The sequence below is a fragment of the Eumetopias jubatus genome, unplaced genomic scaffold (genome assembly GCF_037043125.1).
Source record: "Eumetopias jubatus isolate StellerSeaLion01/CBP00866 unplaced genomic scaffold, mEumJub1_p1.0 scaffold_11, whole genome shotgun sequence".
NCBI lineage: Eukaryota > Metazoa > Chordata > Mammalia > Carnivora > Otariidae > Eumetopias > Eumetopias jubatus.
Genome location: NW_028274817.1, coordinates 99,093,508 through 99,119,163, shown reverse-complemented (window position 1 = coordinate 99,119,163; position 25,656 = coordinate 99,093,508). Strand labels below are relative to the sequence as shown.

Here is a 25,656-nt window from a genome sequence, read left to right as displayed (position 1 = left end):
ATATCTTTACGGCCACCAATTATTTTTGTGAAATGGCTATTGTAGTAAATGTGACTGAGTTTAAATGGATATTTTAAGCCAATCGGTGATATATTAATTATTTTATTATTCCACTGGTAGGTGGCACAGTAGCTCACTAAGTCCCAAGAAATCACTACTGGTTGGGAACCATGAAAAATATTGTTCAGACACAGTGACACATAACATCTATATTCATTTGCCATTGCTTTTATCATGCAGATTTTTTGATAGCTGCATCAAAGTATTTTTTGTTGCACATTCCCTTTCCGTGGGATTTTAAAAAATGTTTAACAAATGATCTACATATTCAAGTACCTTTTTTATCATGAGACTTTAGACATTTTTTAAAGTTACCTTTTGAAATAAAATTATTCACAGATTTAATAGATTATTTGTCTCCCATTCAAAAATAGTTGTGAGAAAACATTTCAATTATAATTACACATCTCAATTTGTATTTCAGTTTAAATATGTGGTCACTGACATTTTATCTAAGAAATCACGTGTAATGTATCTTCTCCTTTACAAGCACCACATAATTTTTTCATATAAATCATGATCTGTATATTTATATAGTTCTCTCCTCAGAGTGTATGCACTGACCTAAAAAGTAATGTGGGTGTACTGTTTTAAGTGTACACATTAATAATAAAATCCAATGAGACAAAAATGTGTTTTATGTTTCTAATTGGAACAATCTTTATTACAGAAATTACCAGAAGGATTTTTATAAAATTATATGATCCACATAGAAAGTACTCCAGCAACATTCTCATTCTCATTTTCTCTCTCTCTCTCACTCTAATCCCTGTCTTTATCAACTTCTCTATCACAGAGAACCACTTAATCCCTTCTATGAGATGTGCCATTATTTCATTTCAGATAAACTTTGATATGTTATAATAACCTTTCCCACAATACTGCATATGATTATCATTTAGCTTGGCAATAAATTATTTTACATATTTCTTAAGACCGGCATGCAGCTTCTTGTAAGTCAAAGCTAGAGTCTGTAATTTAGCACATGTAATATCTTAATTTTTAAGATCACCTTTACCAGCATTCTTTTATTTAAATGAAGATCATCAGGAAGACCTTTTTCCAGCTTAAACAATGAAGTAGCCAATTAGAAGAAGGAACATGTGAGGCAGAACAACTCCAGTACTGAGATACTGACCATTTAGTTGCTTCTTAATATTATCAATTGCTTGTATTCATCAGTGAATTTAACCTATTGGCCTGATAACAGCTTATATGATCAAGCCTGCTTAGAACTCTAAAATCCTGAATTGGTCTTTGTACATATATACTGGCCTTTCCTCCATCATGCCTTCAACGAACATTTATTATGCACCCAACTAAAAAGGAGACACTCTCTGAGGCTCCTGGAGTTCAGCTGTGAACAAGAATGAGTCTTGCACATGAGGAAGTCACCATCTATGAGATGTTTGGACAAATCTACAACTACCAATGGTATTATGATAAGCCAGCAGAACCAGAGTAGGAACAAACTCCACCAGAATATAAGTCAGAAATCATTTTTCCGGGAGAGCTGAAGAGTTTGACATTACATTGTATATCACTGACACAAAGTTAAACATGAGAAGGCCAATATTCTTGTTTACTCTGTTAAGACTGCACTAAAGGGTATGAAAAAAAACAAGAAAACCATCAGCAATGGAACAGATTTTTAAGACAAAAGTCAATGAACCTTGCATAGCATACTCTAATATAGTGATATCTTATTCTTACATCCATATATGTAACTCAAATATACCTGGAACACTGTAGGTACTATATAAGTACTCATCATGTGATTACATGAAGAGAGTAAATTGTGGCACCAATTTGCTCCTACATACTCCAGTCATCTCCTGGTCTTCCTAGTTCTTTGGAATGTGTCAGTCCTCTACTGTGTAATCAAATTTCTGGTCTGTATGTACCTGCCTTATTTCTCTTATTCTATCTTCCCATGCATCGATGGGATCTCCCCAATGAGCATACGTACACACACACAGAATAAGGCACTACTACAGCTTATTTCACCTATATCAGAGATCAAACTAAAATAGAGAAACACACACTAAAGATTTTAAGATATAGGTAAAGATCACCTGAACCATTCTTGAAAGAAGCAAAATAATATGTCTGCCCTTTTTATTTATTCCACAAATATATGGTATTCTCCTCAGATACCTTAATTGATATCTTAATACTCTCACTCTTCATGTGAGCTCCCGAATAAGAAAGTTAGAAAGTTATTAGTGTCTTTTGCTGAATCCTGGTTTGATTTAAGTATTAAATAGCAACATCGTAATTTTTTCGGAATAAAAACCAATTTCTGAACATATTCTAATGAAAATCATGAAAATGATCATTTTTCTAAGGCACCTTAAATAGAAGACAAATAATTTCACAGGCCATGCTCTCCTTTAACAGTTATTAATGAAAAATATTTCTTTTCTCATATACGCATTACATATTATGATGAAAAACCACTAGAACATCAAAGAAAAAAAAGCTGATTTCAAATGCAGTGTGCATAACATGAAAGAACATCAAGACAAATTTAAAAAAGACTAAGAATGGTTTGAACATGTCTCTAGGACCAAAGAAACATGCTATTCTGATGCTGGTTAAACTACCAAAGTGCATAATCTTTGGGGGGCTCAGCTTACTCAGCAGTGAAGGGCAGAGTGAAAGAAAAGTATTCCAGACTGTTGGAACAGCAAGTTTCTGGGCCTGAATAGTGTAGTATCACTTGGGATGTTGTGTATAAAGGGGACTGGGGATAGAATCAGAATGGAAACAGGGCTGGCAGTTAGCAATTCTTCCTGTGGTCAAGGAAAGAGATGAGAATGACCTGAACTAGGGTGGTGGCTCTAAAGGGGGAGAGATATCAAAGACTAACAGATAGAGACTGAAAGTATAACCCACAAGGCATCGTGATGGAGTTAAATTTCGGGCTGACAAAGATTGGGGAATCAAGGATGATACGCAGGTTTTGCTTTGAGCAACTGAGAGAATAGATGATGGCACCACTTACTGGTCAAGGGGTCACTGGAAGAGACTATCTCGATGAAGATATTTGTTCAAATGATCACTCTGTTGAGAAATGTAAGCTAATGATACAGAATAGCTGCCTAAGAATTTCAGATACAGTTTATATTCAGATACGGTTTACACTAAAATTACATTTGAAACGACCTTAATTTCAAGGCAAAAAATTGATGGAATATTTTATTATAAATAGCTCTAATACTTCATTTTCTCTATGTTTAGATCTGTTTAAATTACCAAATTAAAGTAATTTAAAAGACTGATTTATTACTACAAAGCTTCCTGATCCATTCCTTTAAAGTCAGTGCTGACGTGGTTGATTTATGGGAGAAAAAGAAACACGCTGAACTCATCCATGTGTTTGGAGGACAAATTAAATCATCTTTTAAATAGCCCCAGGATGGTTTCAGTCATTAAAGAGCAGAAGGCTAATAAAACAACTGTTCCTACTAAATCGTTTTCTGAGTTTTACAAGTAGATGTCCTCCCTTATATATTTTATTGGCAATATACGTTACCTTTATAGAAAAGCAGCTTTTCTATAGCTCTCAAAAAGGTTAAGAACCTGGGGTGTATTACAGGCCAATTTCTCTTGTAAATGTTCACTTAAAATAGTTTAAAGAGCTTTTTCTCATGTTGGAGGTGATTGATTGTACTAGGTTTAACTTAAAAATGCACTATTCAGGGGCGCCTGGGTGGCTCAGTCAGTTAAGCGTCTGTCTTCAGTTCAGGTCATGATCTCAGGGTCCTGGGATCAAGCCCTGTGTTGGGCTCCCTGCTCGTTCTCCCTCTCCCTCTGCCTCTTCCCTCCACTTGTCCTCTCTCAAGTAAATAAATAAAATATTTTTAAAATGCACTATTCAGACCTATGTATGTCTGTGTGTATGTGCACATGTGTGGATTTACAATGACTTTTGTCCTAATAGCTTTAAACCTGAATGAAAAAATCCAGAACTTTTTATTAGAAATCACATACGTTAAAGAGAAAGCAATGACTACCAAAGCTTATTTAAAATGGTTACAAACTTTATTATTTAAGAAATCAATGGACTTTGAAAGAAATAGAAGAGCAGGTTAGCTTCCTTCTCCAAATCACCTTCACTATTTATAGATTTATGCATTTAAGTCCCGTGAATAAAATTAGGGGAGCAGAGTAAGGACAATTGTACAGACGGTTTTGCTTTATTTAACATCTAAAAGATTATGACACATCCACATTTTCATTTGACATAAACATTTGGTCATTTACTATAAGGGGACATGGTTCCCAAAGAGGTTCCATAGTTTTCAAAATATTCTACTACAGGTTAATTAATTTGTGGGGATCAGATCACATTTTGTCATGAATAATAGTTATCTATGTACTAGCTTGTTGCCTGATACTATACTGTCGATTCCTTGAAGACTCTACATCTTTTTCTTTTTGATGCGTTTGAAGTATAGAGCACTCTTTCTTACATAAATTTGTCAATCATAGGTGCTTGATGAATTAAAATGAATTTATACTTCATAAAATAATGACCTTGAGGCAAATAAATTTAAAAAGCTTTTATAGCATCTGAAACAAATTACAATGCCAGAATTAAAAGTAGGGGCTACAAAATTTCTAAGTTATTGGTGGTGTGGTTAAACACCCCCCCACAGACACACACGGGAAAATAACTCCAAGCCTATCTAGCCACCTGTCCAACATTTGTGCTCTACACAAGCATTCTTTTTTTTTGGACAAATCTAAATGCATTCAATTCAGTAGAAGACACATTAGCTAAAATAATACTATTCTATAATAATGATGGAATTTGTATTATCTAAGTAACCAATGTTTAGGTTCTGATAGTAAGTTCTAATTTTAAAAGTTTCCATTCCTTCTACAAGATTAGAGTTCTCAGAAATATTATGGCTATTCAGTGCCTCTTGATCAACCTAAAGAAAGATCACTTTAAACAAATGAGAATATTCTTTCAAGCACTGGTTACCTCTAACTGCCATTTTCCCCACTGGTATAATATTAAGATTAAAGTGAAGAAGAAGAGGGGAGTTATCTTTTTTTGTTTTGCAATATTTTTTTGGCTTAAAATGTTTCCACTTAATATGAATACACAGGTACTATCATTTAATAGAAAATTTATATCAAATATTAATGAAATCTTGCTACAACTAATATTTTAAACAAGCAAATTTACCTAAGTTATGAAAATTCAAAGATTAATTTCTTATCTCCTAGTTCCTTAATATTCTGTATTTTGTGATTTATTTTTTCTCATTTTTCACATGCAGTGCTTATATGCTTTGATGAAAGAAAAAGTGGAACTACGATAAATAGCACAGAGGAAATTACATGCAGTTATTTAATTTTTATGTGGGAGCTTAAAACTTATCTTTATATTTATTCATTAAATTTGGAAATAGGATTTGTACTTACTTCTAGCATTTTTTTAACCTGGTTCCTGTACCAAGTTTCTCCAAACACCCAAGTGCTCAAGGATCCCTACTGCTGTAGACTAGTCTTTCTCTACCTCCTGCGATCTATGCTCAGACTCCCAACTACAACAATACCATAGCCAACTATTGTGTTTTAGGTGACATGAGGTGCATTTACCAAGGCCTTCACCATGTACTCCTGCCCAATGAATAGTATTAATCTTGTAATCATTTTTCAAACTAATCTCTACACCCAAAGTGGGGCTCAAACTCATGACCCGAGATCAAGAGTCTACCAACTGAGCCTGCCAGGCACCCCTGGATAGTATTAATTTTAAATAAATTGAAACAGTTCTTGAGATCTCAAAAGATCTACTGCTTTCCCTGAGGTGTGTATATATTCATTCCACTTTGAATGCTTTCACCTACAATGTCTCTGATAGAATGTTAATGAAACAGGGTTTCTTTTTTTTTAAAGATTTTATTTATTTTTGAAACAGAGAGAGAGAAAGAGAACACAAGCCAGGGGGAGGCAGAGGGAGAGGGAGAAAGAGAATCCCAAGCAGACTTGCACTTAGCACAGTCCCAACGGGGCTTGATCTCATTACCGTGAGATCATAACCTGAGCCAAAATCAGGAGTCGGACACTTCACCAACTGAGCCACCGAGGTGCCCCCAATGAAACAGTTTTTAAAACACTTTTCCAAGTTGTTCACTTGCCCAAGTGATTCTCCACAGACCCAAATTCTCAATTAGCCCAAATAAAAAAATCCATGCAAAGGAATGTGCCATCCAGAGAAACTTATACATTCAGAGGTCTAGGTAAAATGCACATTTTTACTCAGTCCTTGTTAAGATAATAACCTTGTCTCTCTCTTTTTTTTTTTTTTGCTCACCCATATTTTAGAGATTCCAATCTAGATAAGAGATATTCACATCATAAGCTAACTGAGCAAATACATGAGAGAGTGAGATGTTTTGGCATACCTTATGTGAAGTCTTTGCCATCTCTTTCTATTTCTGGAATTAACCAGGAGAGACAGTAGAAGGGAATATATTCATAGCTGGTTAGTGTTTCCTTTTGATAATTTTAGCGTGACTTGGAAAGGATCCCAAACTTGCAAGATTTGTAAACATCTTTCCACTTTGATTAATTATTTATTCTGAGGGAGATATCATGGTAAAAAGAATGCAGTGTCTCTCTCAGGCTGGCTCCAGTTTGTGTGACTTTTGCATTTATTTCCAGCACATTTGGAATCAATGGATTGCTGTCCATCCGTTTTAAAACAAACTCAATTAGCCTTATAATAAAGAGAGTAACTTTTAAATCCGTGCAAAGGAAAAGCTTTAGGGAAGAGGACAGAAATATTCTGCAGTACAATTATTTTCTGTAGTAGCTATAAGCAGGAAATCTCAACCCCAACTCACTAGCTAAGGGATGTGGGCAAGTTACTTAAACTCTTCAGTTATATACAGCCATAGTAATAATGTCTACTCCCTAGGGTTGTTGTGGGAATAAAATGAATTTATACCTATAAAGTGTTAATTACTATCCCCAGTGCTTAGAAATTTTCAGTAAATATTATACCAGATCACATCGACATTTCTGTATAAATGTTACTCCTAGTTTCAGAACACGAGAGTTTTTCTGAGATTTCTGGGAACCAGTTCAACCACCCACACAATGTTAAATAAAGTTATGGTTGCAGAAGAAAAACTCCTTATACTTTCACAGGTGTGCTTATTAGTGTCTTACAAATACTATGACAGTTATAAGAATAAGGTATTATAATTATGAACCAGCCTTCAGGAGACTTGTTGGAAATCTTCAGTAAACTGTGATTGTGTGTGTGTGTGTGTGTGTGTGTGTGTTAGTGTGTGTGTGTAATTCAAAGCGTAGTTCAAGTCTGCTGTGGAATATTATACTCTGGAGCTTAAGAATGTCAAGGACTACCACCCAGAAATCCAGCTGTGAAACTGTAAAAGTGGGAAGTCACAGGGAGAATGGTAAGATTTTAAATGGGAAATTATTTAATTTACAGAGAGTCAGCATTTATCCTATGGGCAGGCAAGATAATTAGGAAGATCAGTTCTCCCTAGTTAAGATAATTTATAGACTAGAAAGGGAAATAACATTTAATTTCTGCAATATTCCAGGCACTTGACATACGTTTTAGCTACTGTTTCTGAAGGCATATTAGAGGCTAAATACTTCTAGGTATTATTTAACTTAATCCTCACAGTAACTGTAACAAGGTAGATATTATTGACTCTACTTTGGACATGAGCAAAACTGAGGCTCAGAATGTTTCCCAGTGCCATTAAACTAATTAAAGACAAAACATGGCGGCGCCTGGCTCAGTTGGTTGGGCAACTGCCTTCAGCTCAGGTTATGATCCCGGGGTCGTGGGATCTAGCCCCAACCCCGAGTCAGGCTCCCTGCTCAGTGGGGAGTGGGGAGTCTGATTGGGATTCTCTCCCTCTGCCCCTCCTCCTGCTCATGTGCTCACATGCGCTCTCTCCACCCCCCCCTGCAAATAAATATCTAAGAAAAAAAATAAATAAAGGCAAAACAGGATTTCAACCCAAGTCTACTTGGCTCTATAAATAAAAGGTTGAAATCAGGGCTAATAATGTAAACTTGCCTGGAAAAATGACCAGAGAATCTTATTTTCTTAGAATTATGGAGTGAAGATAATTGTGGAGTGTTGTGTCTCTTTTGTTTGCTAGGTAAAACTACTTTTAGACCAGTGGGATAGAGGGGGAGCTATGAAGTGACATGCAGGCCTTCATCCTCTGTGACTAGAATGGTATTAAATACTGGTGCGAAATCAAGGCTACAGCTTCTTTATGTCAAGTAGCCCACAGTGATCTAGGATCTTATCCTCACTATATGCACCCCATTTGCATGAAGGGCACACGTGCATATTTCGGTTGCTTCTGGGCCATCCAATGACATAAAGATTTCATGCCAGCATATTTCCTGCCTTATATCATTCTATACAGCTAAGTAAATGCAGTATTAAATTTTATTGCATCTGTGAGTGTAATTGCCAGTTTGATCCCCTCACAACTAAAGTGACTTTGCAGGCTACAATGACCGTTATATCCTGTCATTAAAAGTCATATATCTCGCTGAAATACAGGCTGTTTAGCAACACTAATCCTAGATATATGGCATGTGATGAAAGCCAACCTATTTGTGGCATTAATATCAGAGATTATGAAGTTAACTAAAGCCATTTGCTTCTTTTAAAAGAGATTCATAGGATCACAAACTTACATTCTAAAAAAAAAATTATTTTACTGCCATTTAAAATTTTTTTTCTTTTCTTTCCTTATCCTTTAGTTAATATTGAAAATTCCTCTGGAATAAGAGGCTCTATCGGCTTTATCAGCTGTGCCAGTGAAAGAACTAGGCACTGGTTGAAAAAGGGATCATCAAGGCCCTGACGACAAGGCACAATGATATTAGTTAGGATCAAAGGGAGAAAGGAGAAGAAAAAAGGAAAAATAAATAAAAGGATGAAGAGTCAAGGACCACCTCCACACAGAGGTTGTCTTAGACGACCCTTTGGGGGCATCCATGCTTGAGAGAGATCACCATTCCATCACAAAAACATCTGTGAAGTAATAAACAGAAGAAGGGAAAGAGAGAGAGCTGTGTGGACAGGCGATAAGGCAAGTCCCTTAATCCTAAAGAGAAGGTTTTGGTAGCCAGTCTTATGTGACAGCAGCCTATTTCTATTTTATCTGGTGGATGAAGCACTTCTCATTAACAACTGGGCTGCTGGCAATAAGCAATGCTCCAGTAAGTGAAGATTTGAACAGTAGACTTAGTCACCTCTTCAGGAAGAAAAGGCTAGAGGTCTGAACAAACTCTGGGACAACAGATTCGGATTTTATCCTCTTAAAAGGCATACCTCATGGAAACAACTATTCCATTGCAGCTATTATTACCGTGGCTATATGATGGTCTCATGTGATGAGTTCTTAAACGTTGCTGGTGTCATGGGCTCACCAGAGACCAATGAAATCAGAATCTCTGCTCCAACCCCAGTGTTTTCATAAATCACCCCACAAGACTTTATTGGGCACTCCTGTTGGAAATAACATGGACTCCGAGAAGAGAAAACCTGAACTTGATTCCAGCTCATCTCTCTGTTGATTATGTGATCTTGGGTTTAGGAAAGCTTCCTAAGACTCAGTTTTCCCATAAAGATTAACTGCCCCAGAATTACTGTGTTAAAAAAAAAAAAAAAAAAAAAAAGATAGGATAAAGTATGTGAGGCTCCAAGAACATGGTTGCCCTACTTAAATTTTAGTTATATTTTACCAAAAGGAATTTTACATATTTGAGTTTACATCACTAGTGATAAATTAGAAAACCCCTCTTAAGGGGTGACTGTGCTTCAGTCTGAGGCAAGTTTATTCGGCAATATTGAAAAAGTAACTCACGAGAATGATACTACAGAACAACTGATTATTTCTAAAAGTAAAAACCCTGGGTTTCAACCACCATATTGTATTTTAATAATACATAACATTCCCAAGCACTTAATAGCTGTAACAATTTGCTCATCTCTCAAGTGGACGGCATATGACCCACTAACCCCACAAATTTGCCATAAGACAATAAATCTAAGAGTATACTATCATTTTAATTATTAGTTTAATTATTTTTAAATATAATCATAAGACTACTATAAAGCTTCTGGTCTCTTCTACAAGGATAACCATCCTGTTATAAGAATTAAGTGGCATCAACCAAGATCCCAAATCATTATTATTTTACCCAAATATTTTTTCTAAACTAATACATTTTCATCTTCTGTTTCATATTCCAGCTATCAAATGGCCCATATATTTCTATATAAGAAATTACTTAATTGGGAAATACATGTAGCAACCTGATAATCTCTTTTCCTCATAATGAGTTTTAAGGCTTTCAGACACTCATTTGCAAGTTCTGGGTTATCTTCTCTAATTTTTTTAATCAAACACAGTTAATTCTACTTTGAAAACAGTGAAATGAATCAAAATGTTCCAGCCATAAGCAACATATGTTTTACTTTCAAACATCATCACTGATTCAACAAAAACCTCAGAAATTTTGAAACTATTTATGCCATTTTATCCTCATTTTCTGTCATTAAATATTTAAAATGCTTTTGATTAAGGCTACACTCCTCTGTGACACATAAGAAACACAGATATCAACCATGGAACACTTACTAATATCTCATTTAATACTTCAGAGCTGAGTTTGATTAAAATCAGTAACAAAGGAGTAACAAATTATTTTTCTAATACATTTTCCTTAACAGTCTAATGGACTCCTAGTGATGATATACCTAGGGACACCATTCACAAAAATCTATTGTATGTCATTCAGCATTGGAATGTGGTAGATGCATTTCCCAGCTGTTTAAATAATTTATAGATGTCCTGTCAGTCATTCAACATAATTCATTGTGACTGTATAGGCCTAAGATGTTATGTTTCCTCCACTTAGTTAGAAAACATCCAGGTAAAATAACTGAAAAGAAATTCCCAGTTATCTAGGAAAGGATTAGACTCAAATGCTTCTGAATAAATTTGATATAAAAACTCATATACAATGCAAATCTTAAATCACATGTTACATTATACTTCATTATTTAAATTCCACAATCAAGTGAGAAACCACATTACTTAACTATAACAATGAATAATATTCATTTTAAAAAATCAACTCCTATCAGAGATAAAAAATATAAATCAGCTGTTTCCCACAAAGTCAAAATTGTAATAAAAGGACATGAAAGATTAGTACAAGATGCTAAATGATCTGGTATAAAGGGTAAATTCAGGCCATGTACACACACATGTATTTTTTTTTTTAATGTTTTGGAGGTCTCCATAGTGTCTAAGTGGGTGAATTTGGGACAGTTATATCCAATTGTTTCAGTCATCCAAATGACTGAAATGAATCAACAGAACAAAAAGCACATCAATTTATTACTGATTTGTTCAAATTGTCCTGAAAATATTCAGTGTTCTATGCTATCTGAACTGAAAATAATATAGAAGAGACCGCATCAAAAAGAGACACTAAATTTCACATTCTCTCTCTCTCTCTCTCTCTCTCTCTCTCTCTCTCTGCCCCCCCCCCCACCATGCCACTGTTAACTTTTCAGGCTACTGGAAATGTTAACATATTTATTTGCTTTGGATTTCTGTTGTGACAAGCAATTTAAAAGATCTCCATCAGGAAATAAAAGATTCCAACAGTAATATCTTAATGTTACTATAATCAACTGTATCACAATGTTAATATAATATCTGTATCCTCATTTTTATGTTAATATATTTGTATACTATTAGTGATGACCTTTTACCCATGTAGAGAGTTTTCATTTACTTATTTTGCTATGTATTACTTTCATACACAAAGTACTGCCTCATTGTCCCTTAAAGATTTTTTTTTTCTACAGTAGCAGTGATAAAACTAAGGATGCCTCCAGATACCCTGGTAAAGTCATCTTCAACTGAAACACATTAAAGTACATTAAAGTGGCACTGGATAGTCAAGGCTAGTTATGTAATGTGTCTGCCCATGGAAAAGACATGTTGTACCAAAAAAAAGTAAGGTTCAGGGTAAAACCTAAAAACAGTCAAAGATATACTAACAAGTAGCCTTACTCTGATGATATGCAGGCTAAGAATATGTTAATCACATTTCTTGGGACTTCTGCATTGGCCTTCAGTTTTCCTAAAGCCTCATTAGATACCAATGCTAGTCTTTGTTCTAAGCAATGCTAATGAAAGTACACATTTAAATTATTTAACAGTGTTTCCAAAATTCCTTTGCTAAAAGGTTGTGCTCAATATACATTAAGTAAATGAGATGGCAACACTAAATTTACTAATGTACCCCATTCCTTTGCTAATGTAACACCATTTCTAATTTGCTCATTCCAATGGCAATCCACTGAAGTTCAAAATTAAAGAAATATTTTCCTTATTATTACATTTAACACTATTAAATGATATAATTTGATTTTAATGATCAAATTTTAATGTTTCTTTAAAAAAGAAATCCTGGAAAAAGTGGTCTCCTGCTGACATAATAGGAACATTATTTTGCTATTATCATATCTGCATAAGCAGAAGATGATACTTTCCATTTTCCATAACAGAAAAACTAGACTTAAAAATATGTTCTTCCAAGACACTCAGGATTTAGTTTTAGATAGTAACAACTTGTAATATCTCGAAAGACTCTCTGCCAGAGATAATGATATAAATCAATTTTAGAAAGGCACAAAGTAATGTATATCTTGTACAGGTTACTTTGTTATCAAAAAGGCAATGGCCATTTTTAGTCCCATGTACTACTAAAATACTTTTTTTTTAATATATGGGAAAAAGAACATTTTACACTGCAGAGAGTTTGGTTCTAAGGAATCTGAGATACTTACAATAAAAATTTCTAGGTGAAATCATATACATAGGGAACACAAATATATTCCAATCTCATTACATTTTCTGGGATAAAAAGGTATTCTAGAGTGGGTTCTGGAAAATCAGTCCAAATGATATGAAATGAATATGCATGTCCATAAAAAGTTCTGGTTATTTAAGTTAACAACACCCTTCTGAGGTGATATGGTCTTCCTCTTTCAGTTTTAACTTAGTATACAATACTTACTAATATTTCTTGCTGTTAGGAAATCAAAATGTGATGGTTGGAACAAAGATAAAAGAAAAAAAACACTGCTTGCTCAAACAACGGATACTCAAATAAAAGGCCTTAAAAGTATTCTTCCCTTTTATGGAAAATGCCACCTATTTTCCCTTGAATTTTTTTAAAGGCTAATAAACTGCATGGATACAAAGTTAAGTCTGAAACCATTCATTTCAAGAGTATAACTTTCCACAAGGCAGAGCTTATTCTGGGAAAAGTAGACTCTAAAAACAACTGAAGAGGGATGCAGGGATTAGCCAAGCAGAAAATACAATCTGTGTCACCATCCTCATGAAGTTAAAATGAAGTGAATTGAAACCAAACTAATTGGCTTGTAAGTGTCATTTTGTTACAGATATTGAGGTTACAGATATTTCCCGCAAGCCTCAGTGTTCTTCAAATTTGACTCTCTTCATTCGTTGTCTTTCATTCTAAAGTTACCCTGGTAAACAAGTGAGGGCATTTCCACATCATACTGCATATCCAAATGGAAATAATTTACAACAGTAACATGCAAAAGATATCTAGAACCAGCACAATTTTTATCCTCGATTTTTTTTATTCCTTTAAAAAGACTATCTTCACTTTGTTATTCACATGAAAAAGCTGACAAAGCATTCTCTTAATGCAGAGAGTGCTGTGTGGACTGGCAAACAAACTAATTTCTTGAAACTCAGGGAAGCAAACAATAATTGTGGGTATATAAAACCCACAATGCAAGTAGTAAGCATGTCTTATAGGGAAATCGTGACAGAAAATGAATCGCCTGATTCACAATAGGATATATTTTGAAGGAGATAAACCTTTTATATCTATGAGCATAAAGACACATAAATTATTAAAAAATTTTACCCTAGTAGTACTTATTTTTGCATATGTTAACATTTAAACACAGCAGAAACAGCTCCTGAAATTGCTTATGCTAATGCTTACTGCTACTCATTTTAAAAAGGCAATTCCTCTTAAAACCAAACCTCAGGCCTCAAAACACCAGTTAAAGCCAAACAAAGCATACCAAAATCAATATATGCAAGACATGAAAACCTCCAAATAATATTTCAATGACTTTTTAATTTACAAATCAGCCCAATCAGCAAAGCATACATTTAAAATTCTAAAAACAGTTTTTGGCAGGTATTTCTTAAGCCAAATATAACTTCAAGCCCCCCAAAATAAAAATCTTCCCAAACATAAAGCAAAATGTTTTACTAACCTCCTAAAAGGCATATTAGATATGAAATGAAAATCGCTGTGGGATAATAGCTGACATCACCATGCATAAGCTAAAGAAGGAATATCTGGTTAAATAAAAATATGAACATCTCAAAGGTAATTACCATACAGGGCATGAAAGAAGTCCATGAATCTCCCATGTTAGATACATTGAAGAGAGTGTTCTAAGTTTTAGATATGCTATTATTTTGTGACTAATGAGTCAGTGAATAAAAATCCTTATGATTTAGTTTAATATTTTTTTCTTTCAATTATCATTGTTATCATCTCCAGAAAAATTCTGAACAATTTCTAGAAGCATATTTGGGTATTTCCTTAACACAATGGCAGGAACTGACATATACCTAAAAATATAACATAAGATTTATGTTGAATCCTAGTCCTACTGAGAGCCATAAATAAACCATAATAAACCATTTTAGGAGACAGAACGCTCTTTGAATTGGAAGGGAGCCCATAAACAGAAAGGGTTTTCAGATCGAAGACTTTATTGGCAAAATGAAACCATAACCAGTGGTTTGCTCTCTATTAATCAGCATGTATTTCATTTTATATTTGGTTGATTTTGAATTGTTTGAGATATTATAATGGTCTACAGGATGTACATTTCAACATATACTTTCCATTTAGGAAAATGTATGGAATTGGGTATATCAGGCTATTTTATACTATAAAATACATCATTTATGTAACTGCCCTTTCCTGACTACAGGCTTATCAATCTATTTTCTGATTATGATGTGGATACCTATTTGGTGTCCCTATTTCACTGATTCAAAGGAAAACTTAAGAACAAAAGCCATTTTAGCCATTTTATCACTTAACAAGAAAAAGATCTATTTTAAACCTACTCTTACTATTTTATGAAGGATAGGACACACACAAGAATAACTAGAGCATATATCCCAGATATTGGGAACTGTTTACCATGTATGGGTTTAATGAAAAACAAAACACTATTAACAGGCTTCTCCTTCAAATCCATACACTGTAGCTCTTATCCTTAAGGGTTAGAGTTCATATTTCCATTACATCTGCCTTTCTCTACCTCAATGGAGTATGAAAAAACATGTAAATCAGTATGGGAGTCAAAAGTGAGGTAACCCTCCCCCATCCTGCAAAACAAGGAAATATGACTGATACAATTTCTTCCTTAGAGCTAAACCAGGGCAGGAGGGATGCTAATCATCTGTTGAAGCAACACAAAGAGTTTACAGGAGTCAGTGCTAAATTATGCATTATTTAAAGCAGAAGAAACATTTCTAATGAACTTAATCTGATTTCAACCTCACAAACACATTTGTGCTATTATAATTTTCCTTCCCAAGTATATGTGCCCACCAAGAGCAATATATCGGTCAATTACATGTGAGTATTCTGGTTCTTGTCATAGCTAAATATCTCATTTAAAATGACTGAATTTTAATTTTGGTTGATATATCGTCTTTGAGCTTAAAATTATGCACCCCCCCCCCACTGCCACCATATGGATCTGCTGTCAATAAGATGAGGTAATCAGGTCTGCAACACAGAGGATTAGATTCTAGTGGATGATAAATTCACCACTGAAAGAATATCCTCGGAGTTATTTCTGAGCTTTTCCTGATGAGACCCTATTACCACCACTTGATCTCCTTAGTTGGAACTGATTCAATATTCCAAAGACCATTTAATTACATAACCCTACCCAAATATCAGCTCCACAGACACTGCTTCTCCAAATTGTGGTTTTAGAATATGGGAAAGCTTCAAGAAAGTGAGAACAGAGTCTGCAATTTCAAACAAGTTGGCAAACAAAAACAGTGCCTCATAGGTTAGAAGAAAAGCAGAGGTCAAGAATCACTATCCCTCTAATCCATGTGTCTGGAAAGTATGACTATGTAGCACCAGAGATGATGAAATTTACTTGTGTAATATAATAAAAATATAAATACAGTACTGTCAACGGAAGAAGCAGAAAATGAATAACCGTCCAATGGAGGACTTCCCCCAGAGTGACAATTTGTAACAGAAGCAGTGCCAGGAATAGATTTCCTGATTTAAAGAGTAAACCATGTTGCCTTTTATAGAGTATATGAATGAAACTGGCAAGAGTAGCTAATTAATTATAGCTGATTAGTCTATCAAATCTCTCGGTAGAATAAGCAAAACATGAACTTTTTATAACTATTTGGAGTCAATGTACTTCAAATGTAGTATGCTTCATCCATGAGGCATATACATTCTAAAGGCTTGGAATTTTTTCTCAAGTTTTACACTTTACTTTTAGATAGTGGTACTTTGAGAGCTAAAATCATATAAGACAATTCATAATACGCTACAAGAAGAACAATCTAAATACACTCAGGATATAGAAAAAACATATAATGCATAATTTCTCTCTTGTACTTAGTTTGTGGAAATGTTAAATCTGAGACAATAAATATTAAATTATACTAAAAACTGTGGTAGTCCAGAAATGTACCAACCTTCAGGATCAAGCAGTTTCTCTATGCCTAATTGATATTTGGCAATGTTGAATGCATGTTCCAGTCGCTGTGTGGCTGACTGCTGGCAAACCACACTATTCCAATCAAACAGGTCCGGCCTGAAATACACACACACATAAAGACCAAATATAAATCAACTTACAATGTTTCATGAGATTCACTTCATTTCTGATTTTTAATTGACAACCCATGTCCATCATCCTCAAGAATTGAGTGCTACTCTTCATAACCCCTCAATAACACTTTTCATTTAACAAGTCACAATTTTACTTGAAAATCCTGAAGAAAACAAAGGAGAATTTATTCTCCCTTGCCAAGTAACAAAAATATATTGATGTTATCCGGTGTCAGAAATTTGAATGCCAACCATTAGCTGGTAACTTCCAATTTCATAAGCCTAGCGCAGACCTCTTCCCTAAGCTCCAGACTTTAGATTTATCTGCTTATTCAGTATCTCCACTTAGAGTCATCACAAGACTCAGGTGTCCAAAACCGAGCTTCTGGTACTCATCTCCATCACACTCCCCCAACCCACCTACTTCTCTTATAGCTCTCCTTTCCTCAATAATCAAGGACAAGTTCAAACTTGCAGTGGCTCAGACAGAAATCTTGGAGTCTAATTTGATGACTCTCACTCTCATACAATGCTTAGTTGGAAATCTATACAGAATTTGACCACTTCTCATTACCCTTGCAGCCATCACCTCCACCCAAACCACCATTTTACCTTGTGTGGATTATTTATTGCATTAACTTTCTAACTGCTCTCCTACTCCCACTCTTGCCCTTGTTAATCTATTCTCGGCAAAGCTGCCAGAGTGATCTGTTAAAATGTTTCATCATAAACTTCTTCTCAAATCCCTGCTACCGGGGAGTAAAATTCATTGATTTAACTGTAACCTACAAGGCCCTACATGGTCTGGTTCCCCGTTAACCAGCTGATTTGACTCCTTGCCTCTCTCCTCCTATTCCTCAAACAGGCTAGGTAGCTTCTGTATTTGCACGTGCTGCTCTCTGACTGGAATTCTCTTCCCCCAGACGTGGACACGGCTCACTCCTCCACATCCTTTGTGTCTTTCCTCAAAAGTTGCATTATTGGTGAGTCCTTCCTTGCCCTCTCCCCATCTAAAATTGCACACTCCCAAATCAAACTTAAACATACTCATTTCTTATCCCTTTCTTTCTCATCACCACTTACTATTATTTAATATTTTATATATTTAATTAATCTTGTCTATTTATCTGTTTCCCCCACTAGAATGCAGAATATACAATTTTTTTCACCAGTTTTGTTCACTTTTAGAAACCCAGCCTGACACATAGGAGATGGTCCATAAATATTTATTGACTAAATATGTGTTGAATCAATAAATGTTGTTGACATGCAATCAGAGACTCGATGAGAACATACTATATGAATATCATTTTACTTGATGATAGAGAAAACGTGAGGAAGCATAAGAGGGAGTTCTTATCCTATATGGACTTAAAATTTAATAAGGAAAAAATGCACACATCATAAGTTAAAATAAATTCTAAATGTAAAAAAATATAGATAATAAGATAGAAGGTTTTCTAAAATCTGAAGAGGTCAAGAAACATTTTTTTTGAGGCTTAAGGTGGTTTGGGTTTAGATTCAAGAAGTTTTTGAGAAGGTAATTCTGAGTTGTGTGGATATTGAAAAATCACCAAAGTTCTTATGGAAGAAAAAAAGCAGAATGTGCTCAGTCAGTCAGACCTCACAGGCCGGGCTCCATTGAGAGATTTTCAGTATCAAGAAGGGCCGGGAGATAGTGTTCCTAGGAAGGGGAACTGGGATGAGTTTGTGAAAGGCCTTGCCTGTTTAAGGAATTACAATTTACCCCAACAAGACTGGAAACCATTAGTCCAGTGGTTCTTTGCCTTTTGCCTTTTCTGGAACACAGATACCTTTGAGAATCTGATGAGCACTATAAAACTTTTATCCATACACAAACCTGTCCATATCTTTACACATAACTTCCATAGAATTTTAGGACAGTTGGGTCTGTCAATGGACACCTGTTTAAGAACTCATGCTCTACAAGCAAGGAAATTATAAGGATGGGCTTAACTGTTGTTTTCAAAAACCACAACTGAAAATAAAGGTACAACTTGCTCATTTGACTCTCATTTCCTTTTCTTTACTTGATGCTACCCTGATTAATTTACCAGAATTTTGTCTACTTCTTAGGAAGTCTAATGTGCCCTCTATACTCCAACTTACCCAAAAGAGCTAACAATATTTTAGAACCTAAAATATATACAAGTTGGGAGCTGACTCTAGTACTGGAAAGACTATAAGAAATACAAATTAAATTCTAAACTATTTGGGGAAGTTTTAACTTCACTACACAACCTCTGCCCTACCTTCTTTTCTACATCCCTCAGCAAGGGAAGCAGGAAAGAATATAGGGGGGAGAGTGTGGGAAACTAGCTTTCTCACCTGCAGTACAATCAGCAGGGTTAAATGAGGAGGATGGAAAAGCATAGAGTTGCTTCCTCATTCTAACCCATTTCCCTTCATCCCCTTCTCCTCTTAGCCACGAGCCAATCACCTGGGTGAGGAGCTCAGTCATGTTATCATTTGAGCTTCAGTGTTTTCATCTAAAAAAGAAGGAAATGTACTAAATGGCCTCGGAGGTTTCCTCTAGCATTAAAATTGTTTTAAGTCATTAAAATTCATCATTAATTAACATTTTAAACAACTACGATTTCCAAATGCATAAAGAATTTTAAGACTAACCAACTGCAGAAGAAAGCTACATACCTTCCCATGCTAACCCAAACCTGAACCCATACATGCAACCAAAGTTCACCAGTCTTTTGAGGAAGCAGACAAATTGAATAAGACAACATAGCCCTAGTAGATAAGCAGAGTCCTCTATAAATTCAAATCCTGGCTCTACCACGTATTAGCCGAATGGTCTTAGGTAAATAATACACCCTTTCTGTGCCTCAGTTTCCCAATATGTGCAATGGGACTAATTATAGTGTCTATGTCATGAGAAACAGGTGGGCTATTTTAATTCGAAAAGTGGCTACAAAATAACATTAACTTAATAAACATCAACTTTCATTACTTTGTTCTAAGGTTAATTATATTTATGAAATAACTAATGCATTTTCAATGTATAGACTCATGTCAAAAACACCTATAACCCACATATATAAATGTTACAGACACTGTTGATGCAAGAATAATACTATAAGACAGGAGGGTGGTGGGTGGGATGGGTGAAGGGGAATGAGAGAGAGAGGCTTCCAGTCATGTAATGAATAAGTCATGGGAATAAAAGGCACAGCGGAGGGAATGTAGTCAATGATACTGTAATAGCATTGCATGGTGACAGATGGTAGTGACACTCATGGTGGGCATAGCATCATGTCTAGAGCTGTGGAACTGCTATGTTGTACACCTGAAATGAATATAACATTGCGTGTCAACTATACTCAAAAGAAATTTTTCTAAGAATATTATAATAACAACATGGAAGGTGGGGAGGAGAGAAGAGGAGGAAGTACAAATGTGTCATTTTGTCATCTGTTATATCAGGTAGTCAACAGATCTTGTCTAACCTGATGAAACAAGGTACGGCAAGACCACTTAAAGTAAAGCAGGCAACAATTTTAAAAATGAAATGATTAGGGGCGCCTGGGTGGCTCAGAGGGTTAAGCGTCTGCCTTCGGCTCAGGTCGTGATCCCAGGGTCCTGGGATCGAGCCCCATGTCGGGCTCTCTGCTCAGCCAGGAGTCTGTTTCTCCCTCTGTGCGTGTTCTCTCTCTCAAATGAATACATTCTTTAAAAAAATTTTAAAAAGAATGAAATTATCTTATTATAGTAATCAAATTAGGAAACAGATGGGGATAAGAGATAGTATTTGTGGGCTTCATATCAAGGACTAAATCCATCTAGTGTCAGACACCAGTTATTCAGGAAATAAAAATATGTAATTATGAAAACCATGAGAAAGAATAAAAGAAGTTGCTGACAGTAACCACTTGTAGGAAGTGGACGGCGATGGGGTGGGCTTGGGGTCATGAAGACACATTCTATTTTGTTTTTTTTTTTCCTTTGCACCTCCCCCAGTGTCTCACTTTTTTTTAACCACATGTTATCTCTATGGTAATAAGTTAAAATGAAGAATTAGGAAGAAAATTTAATTATAACATTACACTTACTGCAATTTATCATATATTTTGAGCTATTTCTAGCCAATTATCATTTAGTTTTCCCAAAAAAGTAGAATCTGGCTTCTTTTTTTAAAAAAAGATTATTTATTTATTTATTTATTTATTTGACAGAGAGACACACAGTGAGAGCGGGAACACAAGCAGGGGGAGTGGGAGAGGGAGAAGCAGGCTTCCCACAGAGCAGGGAGCCCGATGCGGCTCGATCCCAGGCCCCTGGGATCATGACCTGAGCCCAAGGCAGACGCTTAACGACTGAGCCCCCCAGGCGCCCCAGAATCTGGCTTCCTTTTAAGTGCACTGTAGTCTACATTGTGTTTTAATACAATACTTCCAATTTCCTACATCGTAAGATAAAATTTAGCCTTAAACAGATATAAAGCCAGCAATATCCTAATCTTTGGCAAGACTCGTTGTCAACCCCTATGCTCTATATTAAGTGCATGCCTTTGTTCTATAGAGCTTAGTCACTCAATTATTGAAACCAGAACACCTCGTGATATTCCTAACTGTACCAGTGATAATCACCTTGGAACAGAAAGTTCAGAGCATTTTTTTTCTTTAGATAAACAATATGAACATCTGTCAAAGAGAAAGAGAGATGATTCATGAATGAGCATTATCAACTGCGAGAAACCTCTTGAAAAGTAACTATGGTATGTATGAAAAGGTAGTTACTGATGATTCATTCAATATGACAGGAGAGAAGATATAAACGATATTCTGAGAGAGAGAGTGGGTCAGGGACAGATGCAGCAGGGCAATCTGGAAATGTTTACTGTATTACAAGTATATTCAGAAATCACGAAATACAATATTAACAAACGCAGTGTGTGAAGCTGCTGGCAGGACTGAAGCCTTCCACTTGAAAAGAAAATGCTGAAGAGCCAACAAGGACCGCATAACCTGATCCTCGATATTTCTGTTCATCTGCAAACGTGTACAGGAACAGCAAGATCGATATGTTCAGGCCCTTACTGTGAAGCATGTGGCTGCATAAATCAGCACTGACTTATAATGCAGAATGAATGCCTCTATTCCTTCTCATCTGGCTGTATTGAAGCTGTGCCGTAATTTTCTTCCTGTCATACTTAGGAAAAACAACGTGTTAACACTGCTTAACATGCCAAATGAGTGTAAGCTTGCCTCCTTTTGAAAATCGGGTTGCTGAGTCATTCACCTGGAAACTCAGTCTGGTTGGGGTTAATTAAATCCAGCTGGAGCAAGACACCTGACAAAGCTGCTTATTGAGAGAGCATTTGTTCTTAGATGGAGCTTTAGCCTGAAGAAAGTTTATATTCTGGACTTTTCTAGAAACAAGACCAACATAGGGAAATGGGAGACCCGTCAAGAAAAGAAAGATCAAAGTGAGCAAAGATAAGCTGCATTGAAAATCAGTGCGGATGCGGTCCAGTGGCATTTCAAACACAGTTAATAAGGCGATGTCTTTGACCCTGGGGATTGGGCTGGATAAAAGAGATGGGTAACGGGAAAACCAAAGTAGATATCCCTTAGAGTGAATGTAATGTGTATAGAATATATATTTATATATTACATATAATATAAATGAATGCATTATATGTACGTATTTCCCATGCTGTTTTGCTTTTTCTTGAACTGTTAGTAATTCATTTATTAAGCTTTATACAAGAAAAAAGCAAACAACTATTTTGTTATCTTAGAAAATACAATAGTGTATGGAATACAGTTAAGAACATTTGGTTCACTGTATCACAATGAGTTCTTTTTATGAAGAGCCACAGAACTCTCTTTCAGTGCTTTAACAGCAATTGCTCTGCTGTTCCAGAGCAATTGTTTCTTTTGATATTCTAAGCACTGAGTCATAGAATTAATTGTGGTCTGCTCTTTGCCTTGGTTGCTAAGATGCTCCCAGCCTCTTTTAATCCTGAAAAAAAAAAAAAAACACAAGGCCTTACGTATTTGCTACCTAAGTGTGTATCTGAGAAATGTTTCTTTTTCACATTATTAATCGGATGATAGTAATTAATTTTGCTACAGCCACTCACATGAGATTTGGAACCATTTTAGCTCTATTGTTTAGGCCCATGCTAATACATTATTTAGAAAGACCAACTCCATTTTTAGCCAAGTTAGAATATAACCTTGACTTTCTGGCAGAGTCCCAATTTCAAACATGCTGGTCCCCTCCCCCTCCCACCATAACCACATTCATGCTCCAGTATTTTAATATTTCAACAACGAAATGATATATCGCATAAAAAATAGGATATTCTTATTCAGTGCATTCCAATGGATAGATCAATATGGTTAAATACACAACATGTCACATAGTAGGAAATGAGCTGGAACCACACTCAAGAAAAAGATAATCAGTCTCTAAATCAATACTTACAAAAATCAGTCAATATCTCAGTAGTCTCCTTACCTATGACTGTGGATGAGAGCGTTCAAAGCCAGCCCATCAGACCAGCTGGTGGTGAAGTTAATGACATTAACCTGTGGATAATTACGAGTTGATTGTCGGACCCAGCTCAGGAGAATCTTTTCACTGTTGGTTTGTTGCAATCCAGCCATGATATTTTTCATTACATTTTTGACCTACATGTGGAAAGAAATTTTCATAGGAAAATGCATTCCCTGAACAAGAACCACACAAACTCAAATTTAAATATCCTAATCTTCAGTAAAAAGTAATAGAAATTTTAGAGTCAATTAGTAATAAGAAATAATAGATTCTACCAGGACGGAGTCCATTCTAATTAGTTAGGAATCTATTCTGATTGGTTGGTGTCATGATACACCATTCACTGTACACGTTTAATATCAACTCCCGGATTCTGCCACGTTAAACTATTAATTTTGTGCTCCTAACTTTCAATGGATATACTAGAGAAGAGTGTACAAAAACATCGGACTTGTTATTAACCAAGGACTTAATTTTAGTGTTTTTAGGACAGAAAGAATGGCAGTGGCTAAGAGAATGAGCTTACTTTATTTAAACCTAGGTTCAAATTTTGCCTTTGCTATTAACAAACTGTGTTACTACAATATTAACAAACGTAATTTAATCTTTTTTAGGCCTCTGTTTCTTATACATACAAGGTTGCTTCAAGAATCAAAGGACAACTATAGTAAAATAAAATCCCTAGGTTTATACTATAACTTAAAATAATGCAAATTATAGTTACTGACCAAAATGAAAAAAAAATAGAGCAGAAAAATGAGTTTGCCTATTTAAAATAAAGAACAAAAAAATCGACAAAACAAAAAGTATTTATCCCTAAAAGCTGTGAATGTATTGCCTTGAGTTTTATGTTCATTTGTTTTTGTTCTGCAGTCAGTCTGGTTTAATGTGTTATAGCTTTTTTTCAGGAAAGAGCTTCACATGCAAGAGAAGAACAAAGGTTACAAATGCCCAAAACATGGGTCCAGAACTCTGGCTCGTGTATGAAGCCTCCTGAATCCCCCTGGGTCACAGGAAATGACATTTAAGAAGCTGCTTTTGTATAAAAAAAAAAAAAGTTACAAAATCCCATTGACGGTACATACACAGCGTACGTACTTAGATGAACACAGCAGGCACATCTTACCTCTCCAGAGGTGGTGAAAGACCTGTCCTGGTGTCTAGAAGCATAGTGCTGGTCACCCCTGGGGAAAAGAGTGGCTGGGCCTGCCCAGTGACCCAGGATGCTGTCACTGTTATTTCATGGTGTTCTTGATATTTTGGACCTGATAAACTACTCTATGAGCTTTTCATTGAAACAGCCTTAGACTCAGAAGAGTCATGTCACCTGAAGTAGGCGTGGTCTCCAAAAATGTGAGGTATCAGTTACTGTCACGGAGACCCACTCTCTCCTAGATGACAGGGCAAAGGTCAGTATGAAGAATGAAGAGGGACCTGGTACTCCCTGAACAAAAGAATCTTGGAAGGATCATTCTCGACAAAGTGCCTGGTATGAGCAGAAGCACCAAATGCAGACAAAAACCGCCAGCGCCTGGAGGGCTGTATTACTGGTCCTCCCACCCCCACCCTCCCTCCTCCTGCAGCACGAAATGCTTCCTGTGACGGGATAACAGGCTCTATCTGCATTGTCCCCTTGTGCTTGTTTTCGGCAGAGAGGTTAAGGGCTTAGAGTTGTGCAGCAGACATAGGGAGAAAGGGAGGAACATTCAGGATGCCCTCACACGCACAGTGCTTAGGCGGTGCTAGGCCAAGTGGTGCCGTTTTGTGCAGTCACAGTGGGGCTGTGGGCGGGCCGCTCTGTCTGCAGCTCCTCGAGAAGTCCCAGCCCCTGTCCCAGCATACACTGTCCCCTGGCCACACTCCCCCCACAGGGGCAGGACTGACGGCCCTGTGTGGCTCAGGTTGCCTGGGCACTCGCGGGACTTCAGTCAGAGTCCGGAGTCGGCACTTCGGTCTTTCTGGCTGTTGCCTGCAGTGCCTCCTCGTCTGAGGACTCTGGCCCCGTGGTTAAAGATCACGTAGAAGCCCCTTGCAGGGAGGATGGTGGCA

At 36.1% G+C, this 25,656-nt stretch overlaps 1 protein-coding gene across 1 annotated transcript in view; it reads right to left on the bottom strand.

Moving 5' to 3' along the window:
- Window positions 1–23,741, bottom strand: part of DMD (dystrophin) — a 1,674,912-nt gene extending 1,651,171 nt beyond the window's left edge. Inside the window, exons 1-2 of the mRNA XM_088028834.1 lie at window positions 23,569–23,741; window positions 16,932–17,050 (exon numbers count right to left, since the gene is read on the bottom strand). Coding sequence (XP_087884960.1) covers window positions 16,932–17,050; window positions 23,569–23,729 — 280 coding nt within the window. The 5' untranslated portion in view covers window positions 23,730–23,741. The remainder of the gene's footprint in view (window positions 1–16,931; window positions 17,051–23,568) is intronic.
- Between the last annotated feature and the right edge of the window lie 1,915 nt (window positions 23,742–25,656).